This window comes from Anabrus simplex, chromosome 1, assembly GCF_040414725.1.
Source record: "Anabrus simplex isolate iqAnaSimp1 chromosome 1, ASM4041472v1, whole genome shotgun sequence".
Taxonomy (NCBI): Eukaryota; Metazoa; Arthropoda; class Insecta; order Orthoptera; family Tettigoniidae; genus Anabrus; species Anabrus simplex.
The window spans coordinates 344,693,199-344,706,454 of record NC_090265.1 but is presented as its reverse complement, the minus strand read 5'-3'; the positions used below and the strand labels follow the sequence as shown (position 1 = coordinate 344,706,454).

At 39.1% G+C, this 13,256-nt stretch overlaps 1 protein-coding gene across 1 annotated transcript in view; it reads right to left on the bottom strand.

The window, feature by feature from the left end:
- Nucleotides 1–13,256, bottom strand: part of LOC136856771 (ribosome biogenesis protein BMS1 homolog) — a 317,735-nt gene that overhangs the window by 85,594 nt on the left and 218,885 nt on the right. Inside the window, exon 15 of the mRNA XM_067134870.2 lies at nt 9,572–9,680. Coding sequence (XP_066990971.2) covers nt 9,572–9,680 — 109 coding nt within the window. The remainder of the gene's footprint in view (nt 1–9,571; nt 9,681–13,256) is intronic.

Genomic DNA, 13,256 nt, shown 5'->3' with positions numbered 1-13,256 from the left:
TCAACCAGATGCGAGAAAATATAAACTAACCTTTGAAATCAGTGATCACTCCGCCATATTTTGAGGTGTATTGCATTCTTACTTAATTTCAGTGTAGAGTATTAAAATTAAGCGATTGTTTACTTAGCCTTTAGTTTCTAACGAGTTAACTGCTATCGACCATGTTATTTATGTATTGTTACAGAAAAATGTTCTCCTCTTTAATTTCTAATTTTGTTTAGAAACAGCAGTTGAGGGGTATTACTAATCGACTCCAATATTGTCTTCTAATGTTGATGAGAGAGCTTGCTAATGAACCTAGTGAGGAAATGATACTGAAGATTATCGATCGCATGCAATATAATTGCTGAGTGCATAAATATCGGTAACGGAAAAAATGGTGCATGCTTAATCGCTCGTAATAACGGATGCATCAGTAATAGGGCTCTTACTGTAACCGAAGGATAATACACAGTTTAATTTATGAATTTTGAAGGTACAAACAAAAAACTGTCGTCACAACGGGGTTTTCATTATATCTCATACTCGCTATAACGGACTTCTACTGTAGATATGGCAAAACATCTGATATCCGGAGTAATGTGGCACCGGGTGGTCAGGGAACACAAAATCCACATAACAGAAAGTATCATTAAAATACAGCTGAATTCACACAAAGACTCTGTAAAGCTTTATTTTGTAAGTAATTAGGCCTATAATAACATTACACACTATGAATATCAGACACAGCACTGTATTTAAATACAATATACGGTAATACATAAGAAAAATATAAAAAGGAAACACAAAAATCACAACAAAATAAAAGGTAAGTTCATGTTTCTTTTATAGAATGCTGTTATTGTAGCCTGTTTAAGTTGCTGCAGCCTTTTTCCTTTTTTCCGGCCATGCTTTGATTGTAACACTAAGTAAAATGTCACAAACTGTGTAACTCCACTTTAGCCAGACAATCACTACCACAATAAAAATAAATATTGTACTGTAAGACTCAAGACTGACTAAAACAGACTAAGGCAATACAGTAGGTGCATGATACTGCTGCGTGTGTAAGTCAACAACCATCCTATACCTCGTTATCCCAGTGCGCACTTCCTCCTTGCATTCCTTCTTATATTACAGTCCGAATCAGTACTGTAGTACATTACATCCTGGCCAAAAAGTAATAATTTGTAATATGTACTTTTAAAAAGTCAGGTCAGGTCAGGTCAGGTCAGGTCCTGCTTCCGTATGTGACAGCAGAAGGTACTACCTGCAACTGTCTTGCCGAGAGTCAAGCAACCATTACCAAACTTGACACCAAAACAGGAGACCAACAGCTACAGGGGGAGGAGTCTTCCCTTTGGAGGCCAGGTGAAGCCTTTGTGTAGAAAATGACACAAATTTGCCAGAAAGGAGAACATGGCCATCGGTTTAGACGGTGAAAGAGGACCCGGGGCCTCAGTGCTAACGGCAGATAAAACAGAAGAACTTTCTCCTGTTAGCATCATTTGTTCTTCAGTGAAGCGGTTGCTGCTGCTGCTGCTGCTGATGATGATGATGGGTACTTGTTATTTAAAGGGACCTAACATCTAGGTTATCGGCCCCTAATGGTATGAGATGAGACGAAATATAATGACAATTTAAATTCCAAAATTCATCCAATGACCAGAAATAAAACATAATGATGAATAATAAATGAAGAATTTAAAATAATCAGCGGATCCAACTCACAATACTGAAAGTTAAAATACTGTAATTCTAAAATACATCCACCGACTATAATTAAAATGATGACGATGAACAATTATTATGAACTTAACACAGTGGATGAGACCCGCAATGCCCCACCTTACCATAAAATAACTGAAAACAGTGGTATGAATGGAACAAGGGACTGCTTCCAAGGCACAATCCTAAATCAATGATGCTTGTTGTGTAAAGGCACCCAAAATCCAGGTCACCAGCCCCCCATAATGGTACTAATTGCTGGTAAAGTAGAACAATGATCTTCCTCATGTAGCGGTACTAATCACAAGTAATGTAGACTCATGGTGTTCTTCACATAGTGGTACTAATCACAGGTAATGTACTACTCACAGGTAACGCAGACCTATGATGTTCCTCACACCACTCATACGTAACGCAGATTCACAGTGTTCCTCACATAGTGGTACTAATCACAGGAGCAGCCTAAAACAGTGGGGTTCCTCACATAGTGGTACTAATCACAGGCAACGCCCAGACCTGTGGTATTTCTCATATAATGGTACTAATCACAGGTAACACAGACCCATGTTGTTCCTCACATAGTGGTACTAATCACAGGCAATCCCCACACCTGTGGTGTTCCTCACCATAGTGGTACTAATCACAAGTAATGTAAACCCACGGTGTTCCGCATATAGTGGTATTAATCACGGGCACTGTAAACCCATAGTGATCCACCAACCCATACTAATCAGACCCATGGTGTTTGTTCCTCACATAGTGGTACTAATTGCAAATAAAATCGACCCATGGTGTTCCTCGCATGATGGTATCAATCACAGGTAATCTCATGGTTCAAGATTCATCATCCCTTGGTCACTGCTTTTAGTCACCTCTTACGACAGGCAGGGGATACCGAGGGTGTATTGTTCATCTGCATTCCCTACCTACAGAGGGTTGAAGTGGTTGCAAAAGGCGTTGGTAATCCTGAGGAGCAGCCTTAAGTTACTGCTGTTAGTAGGTATAGAATGACTCTGCGAGTGGTGACCCTATCGTAATAACAGAATTAATATGAGTATGGTACTTACAAACTTGCCTTGGAAAAGATTAGGGCGTACCCTGCAAGTGACGCACAGTGCCTTGGGTGCTGGGGGAACTGTGATAAATGGACAACCAGTAGCCAGCATCATGAAAGTGGGCATAATCAGGCTTAAGACCCTGACAGGAGAGGCATAAGAAGTGGTAGATTTTATGGAGAAAGAGGGTATAGAAATTATGGTGATAAACAACGTTAAATGGTAGGGAAAAGGAAAGAAGAGAACGAGAAAAGGATATACACTATACTGGATTGGTGGCTGAGAGGCAAAAAATGGAGTGGACCTGATAATTTCCAAACAGCTGGAGAAGTATGTGGATATGGTAAAGTACATCAGCAACAGAATAATGAAAATTAGACTGAGTATCAGGAACAAATTGAAGGACTTTATACAAGTATGCACCACAGAGTACAACGAGGAGGATATCGCAGAATTCCTGGAAAAACTAGAAAAGGAGATAACTGATGAGGAAGCGATTATAATGGGAGACTAAAATGCACAGGTGGGAACCGAAAAACAAGGAAAGGAAGAAGTAATTAGACTATATGGATATGGGAAACGGAATGGATAGAAACAAAATGAGTGGACAACATATGGTTCCGGAAGAAAAATAAAAGGAAAATTTACAAGATATGATTGGGGTGACAGAAGAATAAAATTAGTAATTGATTACTTTCTGGTGGAAAGGACAAGTCACAGACAGTTGATGAGCATTCAATGAAGATCAAAGAGCTGTGATAGCAAAAATGAGAGTGGGGGGAAAGTGAAAAAATTAAAGGAGATAAGAGTTAGTAAAATAAAAGAGTGGAAATTAAAAGATACGAAAGTACAGGAAGAATTTATGGACAAACTGAAACAACAAAGTAGGACATGTGGAAGATGAAAGGTCCAACTTTAAAAGGGCATTTGTAAGTGGGGTAAGCAGTGTCTGTGGTAGAACATCGACAAGAGTGAAAGAAAAGAAGAAAGCATGGCGAGAATAGAACAGAGATTAAAAAAGAAGAAAATGAAAGGAAGCATCTCAATAATAAAAGGAAATGTAAGAAATTGATAAGAGAAGAGAAGAATTTACACAAAAGATGGAATGGATGGTGCTGGCAGTGAAAGAAGGCTGTTTCTTTCTTATAAGATGCTTTACGTCACACCAATATAGATATAGATAGGTCTTATGGCGACAATGGGAGAGGAAAGGGCTAAGAATGGGAAGGAAGCAGCCATGGCCTTAATTAAGGCACACCCGCAGCATCTGCCTGGTGTGAAAATGGGAAACCACGGAAAACCATCCTCAGGGCTGCCGACAGTGGGATTCGAACCCACTATCTCCTAGATGCAAGCTCACAGCCTCGCACCCCTAACAGCACGGACAACTTGCCCGGTGAAGGGTTATTTAGATACACTGCTAATGAGAGAAATTATGCAGAGGAGACGGTAGTAATACGGTGTGATGACCCAACAGTAGAAGATGATATATCAATGTTAGACATAGTTGTCATTGAGGAGAACGAAGAGAAACTACAAAGTGCATTAATAAGAATTAATAAGATATTGAGAGATAAGTATAACATGAAAATTAATACAAAAAAGACCAAAATTATGGTATGCAACCGCCAGCATACTGCAGTCGACATCAGAATTAATGATATACAACTAAGGCAAGTAAATGACTTTACCTACTTATGAAGTAAAATCACTCCAGATGGCAAAAGTTCAGTAGACATAAAGAGCAGAATTTCCCAAGCAAAGATTGCTTTTTACAAGAAAAGGATACTACTTACATCAAGGAAATAAAATGTGGAGACCAAGAAGAGATTTATTAAGTGCTTTGTCTGGAGTGTGGCCTTGTATGGTTCAGAAACGTGGACTATTAGTGCAGGTGATAAGAAACGCCTGGAAGCATTTGAGATGTGGTGCTGGAGGAGGATGGAAAAGATCTCATGGACAGCAAAACTCACCAATGAAGAAGTTCTTAGACGAATAGGTGAAAAAAGATCCTTTTTAGCAACAATAAGAAAGAGAAGAGACCAATTAATTGGCCATCTCTATAGGCACAATGGTTTCATAGTTAATGTCATGGAAGGAATGATTCAAGGTAAAAGAGGAAGAGGAAGACCTAGACTGCAATATTCAAGACAGATCAGAGATGATGTAGGAACAGGCTCATATGTGGAAATGAAGAGATTAGCTGATTACAGAGAAGAATGGAGAAGACAAATTGCTGCCAACCAATCTTAGGATTGAGAATTGAGAAGAAGAGGTGGAATTAGCAGTTGGTAAAATAAAAGTGGGGAAAGCACCAGGGATGGATGAAATTAGCGTGGGAATGATTAAGGCTGCTGGACCTATCAGACTACAATGGGTGTACAGATTGTTAAAGTGCACATGGAAACAGAAACATGTGCCAGAAGACTAGGGAAAGTAATACCAGTCTTTAAGAAGTGGGACAAAAAAGTGTGTGATAAATACAGACGAATCACACTCTTATCACAAGTGGCAAAATACTAGAAAGGATATTAGATAGGAGAATGAGAAAAAAGGTAGGTAGATATTTCTTTTTCTAATTGCTTTACGTTGCACCAACACTGATAGGTCTTACGGCGACGATGGGATAGGAAAGGTCTGGAAGTGGGAAGGCAGCGGCCATGGTCTTAATTAAGGTAGAGCCCCCGCATTTAACTGGTGTGAAAATGGGAAACCACAGAAAACTATCTTCAGGGCTACCAACAGTGGGGTTTGAACCCACTATCTTCTGGATGCAAGTTCACAGTTGCGCGGCTCTAACTGCACGGCGAACTTGCGTAGTCATGGTAGGTAGAAAGAGAGTTGCAAGAGCAACAGTATGGCTTTAGGAGTGGAAGATCTACAATGAACCCAATCTTCAGCATTAGGCAATTAATGGAGAAGAATTACAAATATAGAAAAGATCTACTCATGATATTCATATAGTATATCTAACAAAGGCACACAATAGTGTTCCCAGGGAGACGATTTGGGAAACCATGGTCAAAAAGAGACTGGTACACAAACTGTAGAAATGGTGCAAGCAATGTACAACTACTGTGTCAGCTGCTAACAGACTCCAGTTGGAAAGACTGAATAGTTTAGAATTGAAGGTGGACTAAGACAGAAGTGTGCTGTCACCTCTTTTGTTTTTAATGGTTACAGACTAATTTTTTTTTTTTTTTTTTTTTTTGCTAGTTGCTTTACGTCGCACCGACACAGATAAGTCTTCTGGTGACGACGGGATAGGAAAAGCATAGGAGTTGGAAGGAAGCGGCCATGGCCTTAATGAAGGTACAGCCGCAGCATTTGCCTGGTGTGAAAATGGGAAACCACGGAACTACTAAATTGTAAAGGAGACAAAGGAATTATAAAGTGAATAGGGAGATGAAGTTATTATTATTTGCAGACAATATTGTGATCTGGGGAACAAACAGAAAAGAACTACAAGAATAAAAACACTGAAGAAGAAAATGGAAAAGTAATAATAACAATATCATCATCATCATAATATTTATTTTCCAACTCCAGTTTCTCAGGTGTGATGTACAAGTGCTTGCCACTTCTTGTCAAAGTATAGTTTCTGTTCCTCTACGTCCTCCCACTAGAAATTCCTCTTTCTGACTTCCAATTTCACTGTGTCTATCCATCAATTCCTTGGCCTCTTCCCTTTTAATTCTCTGTCAAAGTAATTCCTTGCTGTTCTCGTTCTGTCCATCCTCATAACATGTTCAAACCATTGTACCATTCCTCTTCCATCACTTTGTCCCATCAAGGTTCCTTCTTCTTGCACTCCTCTTTATAGACATGAAAATCAGTTCAGAACAAAGCAAGACCATGTTGCTATCAAGAGGAGAATGAGAGCAAAAATGCATTGTGAAAATTGATGGTCAAAGCCTTGAAGTTGTGGACAATTTCAAGTATCTAGGGAGTGAATTAATGAAGAATACAAGGCTGGACATGGAGATTAACAAGAGGGTGCAACTACAGGGTAAGAAACCTCGTCTGGAATAAGGTAGTACCAGGGAACTGTAAGGAGATAATGTACAAAATGTATTATACAACCATATTGACTTACATGGTTCAGACCTGGACAGTGACAAGTACGGAGGAGAGCACAACTCAAGCCAGTGAAATATTTTTTTGCTATTTGCTTTACGTCGCACCAACACAGATATGTCTTATGGCGACGATGGGAGAGGAAAGGCCTAGGAATTGGAAGGATGCGGCCGTGGCCTTAATTAAGGTACAGCTCCAGAATTTGCCTGGTGTGAAAATGGGAAACCACGGAAAACCATCTTCAGGGCTGCCGACAGTGGGGCTCGAACCGACTACCTCCCGATTACTGGATACTGGCCGCACTTAAGCGACTGCAGCTATCGAGGTCGGTAAGCCAGTGAAATAAAATACCTAAGAAGTACTATATGAAAGACAAGGAAAGACATAGTGAGAAATGTAGAAATCAGAATAGAAACTCTAAATGAGAGAATTCATAGGAATAAACTAAGATGGGTTGGACATGTAAACAAGATGAAGGAGAAAAGAATACCAAAACAGATGATGGGAGTTGGAGGGAAAAAGAGCGAGGGGGAGACCTAGAAAAAGGTGAATCGATTCAATAATGAGGAGTTCAAGAAGAAGAAACGCGGACAAGGACAAACTGATGGAAGAGGAATGGTGAAAGGAGAGAGGAAGGAGGATAAGTGCCATAAATGCCCCGACCCATCAGGAACTGGATAAGGAGAATGGAGGAGGAGGAGGAGGAGGAGGAGGAGGAGGATGGTGATGCATTAAAAAAAAAAAAGATCTCCAGAAACCAGGCTGGATATGAGAGGTTGTACTGCAGGTGCAATTCCTGCTTTCATCCAATTGGAAGGTTCCTTACTGACATTCCATACTAATCTTATTACTCTATGATGCCATTTTTCAGCCCTGCTTTCCCACTATATTTCACCATTTCAAGCCTAATTTTGTCTATTCCTGCTGCTTTATCACAATGGAGTTTGCCTACCATCCTTTCCACTCCCTGAAGAGTAATTCCACTAACATCATTGTCCTTCTCCCCACACACTTGGTTGTTAACCACGTCAACAAAAATAATACCTTTTGTGTTGAAATGGTTTACAAAATATTCATTCCACCTGTCCAGTAATTCCCTGATTTACTCCCAAAAAAAACCCATTCAGTTCCTTTTTCCCTACCTTTCTAATATTCATTATTACAGTTCATAAAGGTTTCCCCTGCTGCTTGACCTAGCCTTTCCTGGTTATTATCAAAATCTTCCCATAACTTCTTCCTGGATTTAACAATTATGTTTTGCTTTTTTTTTTTTTTTTTTCCATTTACATACAACTTCCCATCTCCATTAGTACTTGTTTGGAGCTATTTCTGGTACACCCTCTCTTTACATTTACAAGCTGCCCTCACTTTTCATCATTCCACCAAGATGTTAGCTGGTTCACATCTTTACGTAGAGTAGTTTCTAGACATTCCATAGCTGTTTCTACTACGGGATTCCTGTATGCCACCCATTTTCTTTCTATATCCTGAACCGCTTACTGGAGATTTTATACCTTTATTCGTCTGCAGACTGATTTCATTTTCTCTATCCCAGGCCTAGAGATACTTAGTTCACTATGTATATATTTCTTTTTACAACTTGCTTTATGTCACACCGACACAGATAGGTATGATGGCAACAATGGGATAGGAAAGGGCTAGGAATGGGAAGGAAGCAGCCGTGGCATTAATTAAGGTACAACCCCAGCATTTGCTTGGTGTGAAAATGGGGAAAGCACGGAAAACCATCTTCAGAGCTGCTGACAGTGGGGTTCGAACCCACTATCTCCCAGATGTAAGCTCACAGATGCGCGTCCCTAAACACACGGCCAACTCGCCCGGTCACTACATATCAGTTAGTGGTCTGCATCACTGAAAAATCCCTGGTTTACTTGCACAATAATAACAGGTTACCTGAATTCAAAGTCAGTTCTGATATAGTATATCTTACCCTCTTGCCCTTACCCTCATAAATGTAGTTCAGAATAGCCCTATGCCTGAAGAATGTATTCGTAATTGCTAATCTCATACTAGCACAGAAGACCAGTAAACACTTCCCATCCTATTAGCTTCCATATCTTTCCCACATTTAGCCATCACCTTCTCATATCTTTCAGTTCTATTTCTAACTCTCGCAAAGAAATCATTCATTAGCACTATCCTGTTGGCCCTGACTACGATGTCATTCAGTGCTTCATAAAACTTGTCAACTTCCTTCTAATCTGGACCCTCACGTGGTGAATAGACCGAGACAATTCTTGTCCTAATTCTTTCAACTGCCAAATCTACCCACATCATTCCTCATTTACGTGCCTGAAAGAAACTATGCTGCATGGAATAGTATTCTTGATGAACAGTTCTACCCACACTCTGCCCTTCGTTTTTTAACACCTGTTAAGAACACTTTAAAATTTCCCTCTCTGTTTCTTGTTCTGTCCCCTTAGCAGAACATCATTAACTCCTAACACATCCATATGCATTCTCTTTGCTGACTCAGCCAGTTCTATTTTCTTTCTTCCACATGCCTCATTAATACTGATAGCTCCCCATCGAATTCCATTTCGTTCGCCAAGTGTTTCCAAGGAGTCCCTCACCTGTCAAATGAAGCTGGACTCCATTACTCCCATGGTTTGCTTAAAACATTTTGCTCTAGTTGACTTTTTTAACTGACCATTAAAGAGAATCTACATTTTAGAGACCTTAAGGACAAGTACAGAAAATTTGTAACTTACTTGTTTGGTAGCTACATCCTGAACAGCTAAGAAGCCAGTTCCTTGAGGTGTGATGGGACCCCAAAAGTGACTCATGCAGGCCACATGTTCAGGAGTATACTTAAGCATCCTAGAAACAATGACAGGAGGGGAAAAATTAAATGAAAATTGAACATGTATTAGTTTTAATTAATAACTATTTAGTACTGCATATGCATACCACAAAATCTATACATATAACATAAGAGTTTTGTCTGTACATTGCTCAGAATTTGAAAAGAATGGTATTCCTGTATCGGTCATGTCCATAGTAACAAGGAAATACACTTTTTACTTTTCCATAATTTCTGTCTGTCTGTCTGTATGTATGTACACACATCACGAGAAAACAGCTGAAGAGAATTTAATGAAAATCAGTATGTGAAGTCGGGGGATGAGCCACTACAATCTAGGCTATAAATCATTTTACTCACGCTGAGTGAAATGGTAGTTTAGGGGAAGGCTTACAATTGAATTCTCAAATATTTATATTATTAGTGGTCCTATCAATAAATACTACATAACTAAAGTTATATAGAATTACATTTCTGATCATTTATGCCATACAGTGTTACCTTACCGGCTTTGATAACACAGATATTCATGAATTTGTTTTTTTGTTGTTGTTGTTGCCAAGTCCATATCAACGCCGAGCCATGAAAAAATGGGTTAACAGAATATAATGAAAGTCGGTATATAGAGTTGGGGAATAAGAAACTACAGTCTAAGTTATAAACAATTTTATTCGTCCTGTATAAAATTGTAGTTTTGGGGAAGCCGCCAAAAATTTAATTTTTAAATACCTATGTTATTTGTCCTATCGAAAAGTACTACATAACAAAAGTTATAGAGAATACAATTTCCGACCATTTATGTATTATTCAATTTTACCGTACCGACTATGATAAGAGTGGTATTTCAGAGTAGGAAGGATACTAAATGTGAAGGCTTACAATATTGAAAGCGCATAACATTGATTATTATTATTAAGCGTATGGAATGTACATAATGGACAAGTATATACAATATTATACAAAAGAAAAAAAAAGAAAAACCTGCAAATAATACATGGTACTAAGTAGGGAACAATTACACATGGATATCTAAATTATTTATCCACTGCACTAGGGATACTGAGACATCAGCAAAGTCTTTCCGCTCTCCACTATATGCACGCAGAGGGCATTTGTCCATTATATGATGCATGATCTGGACAAATGCACCGCAATCACATGCTGGAGAGTCCCTGAAGCCCCACTGGTGAAGGGAGAATGCAGATCTTCCACAATTAGTGCGAAACCTGTTTAGTGATGACCACCTTGGCAAACTGAAACTAGGTGGGGCGTGGTTTGGATTAAAGAGACTTGGCCATTCCGGAGCTGTACGAAACCATTACTCTTTCCATTCCTCTTTTAAACTGAAACGAGCATCCATTAGATTCTAAGCTGTTTTCATTGGTGGCTTACGGGATTTCAGCCTTTGTCTCCAGAGATCTGCAACATCCCTGTGGATGGGTAGAGTTGGATTGGACATGATCTTATCATATTCTTGAACAAGGGCTCTTGAACGTCGCAGGCTCGGTGGAGCAATGTGGGACAGGACTGGCAGCCAGTGGGTTGCAGTAGGCTTCAGAGTACCAGAGATGATACGCATGGTGGTGTTAAGTTGTACATCGACTTTCTTCATGTGGCAACTGTTAAGCCATACTGAAGAGCAGTATTCAGCTGCAGAAAATACAAGGCCAAGCGCAGTACATCGTAATGTGTACGCTGAAGCACCCCATGAAGTTCCACACAATTTAAATAGAATATTATTACGTGATCTCAACTTAGAGCCGAGGTTTTCAACATTTTCAACATTATAACATTGATCAACAATAACATTACATTGACCATTCTTTGTGGTGATGTTCTTTGTATCTTATGCTGCCGCTCAACTCCGGTAGATGGGATTACGGCTGTGTACCGACTATAACAGCCTGACTGAATATTGGCGGGAAATAGTTGGAGAGTTTGAAAACTTTCTTCTTTAGAATGTCATTCCTCTGGTTCATACATTTTCTGATACCGTACTGCTGGTACGTAACTCAGTGGTTCATCATAGTGTTCTAGCTCTTCGATCCCTACTCTGATGCGCTGTCTGAATTAGCAGTGTACACTCTTAAGGCAGAGAGAGACACACGTAGTAGTAGTAGTAGTAGTAGTAGTAGTAGTAGTAGTAGTAGTAGTAGTAGTAGTAGTAGTAGTAGTATGACCTGATCTAGAATTACAGTTTAGGCATATTCCAAATTATAGCACCACAGTTCACTAACAAAAAATACAACCCAGAAAAGGGCAGTTTCTTAAAACGAGCTTCTTCCTCTTCACTTTTATTATATTCTCCATTCATTTTATTCAAAATTAGCAGTGAAGAGGGGGTTTCTCCTCTGGCTTGGAGGAAAAAATTGCCTGATTTGAGATTTTCCGACTCATTGGGTACTCCTAGGAAAAAGATTAGTAAAATGGCATAGTTTTTGCCCTGGGACCCTCCACTATTCAACGCCCCCCCTCCCAAAAAAAGACAGAGTGTTCACTGTTCATGGCTGTCTGCGACTTGGTCATTCCAACTCTGGAAATTTGGACCGTTAAATCGGCAGCATAGTACTGTTTGTTAAAAGTGAGAATGTGTGGTTTTTCATTTGATCGAGCATTTAATGTGAAATCATTGCTTTTACTCGCGCCATTCCTACTGACATCATTGTAATGACCTATGTTCATTTCAGTTGGGAATACCACTAAGAGTCTTTCTGAGGTTGTAAAAAGGCAGATGGAGAGTGAGAGTCTGCCATTATAATGAAATTCCCCAACCTGACTGTGACTGATGGTTGGCAAGCGGGCCTACCATTACAATAAAAATTCCCTAACCCAGTCTTCATATCAGAAAAAAACCCCATTTGGTGATTTCTCCGTCGCCTTTCTATGGTAACGTTAAGAGCTATGCATTTTAATACAATCTTGGTCACGTGTACTGCTTTTTGTCATGCAGCTATTTCAACGTGAATATAATGTATTAAGAATATTCAACTTTCCAGTTCTTCAAACCCAAATCATTAGTAAAAATCAAGAAAGAATGCTTGAAATAAAAAAAAATTATCAATTACATGTCTTGTTCAATTAAGTGAATATACAGTAGAAGTCTGTTATAGCGAGAATTCATAACAGCGAAAAATTTACTCCCTATAGCGGATTGTCGTTATATCCGATTTTTGTATAAAAGTCAGGAAAACCCCCATACACATTACAACTGATATGAAACAGCAATCAGTTTGTTCAAAAGTTGTGTTTCTGTGGATGGTGTCCACACTACGGTTTACTTGTTAGTTATTTTTCGAAATCCGATACTACTTGAAAGTGTATGTTTAATTTCATCCTGAAAAAGATATAATACCGTATTTCTCTGAATCCAAGACAACCCACACTTTTCCCTTAAAAAAATTTAAATCAGGCTTAAAATGAGCTATGTGAAGTCATTCAAATGCCTTTATTGTACAGTGCGCATTTTTACACTATTCTTAGATGCTGAACATTAGCTTTCGTTATGCCGTATTTTTTGCGTCTGCACACTTATTATTTCCGCAGTTTTAATGACCGTTAACTTAAAATTTGCATCATAATACCAAACAGAACCT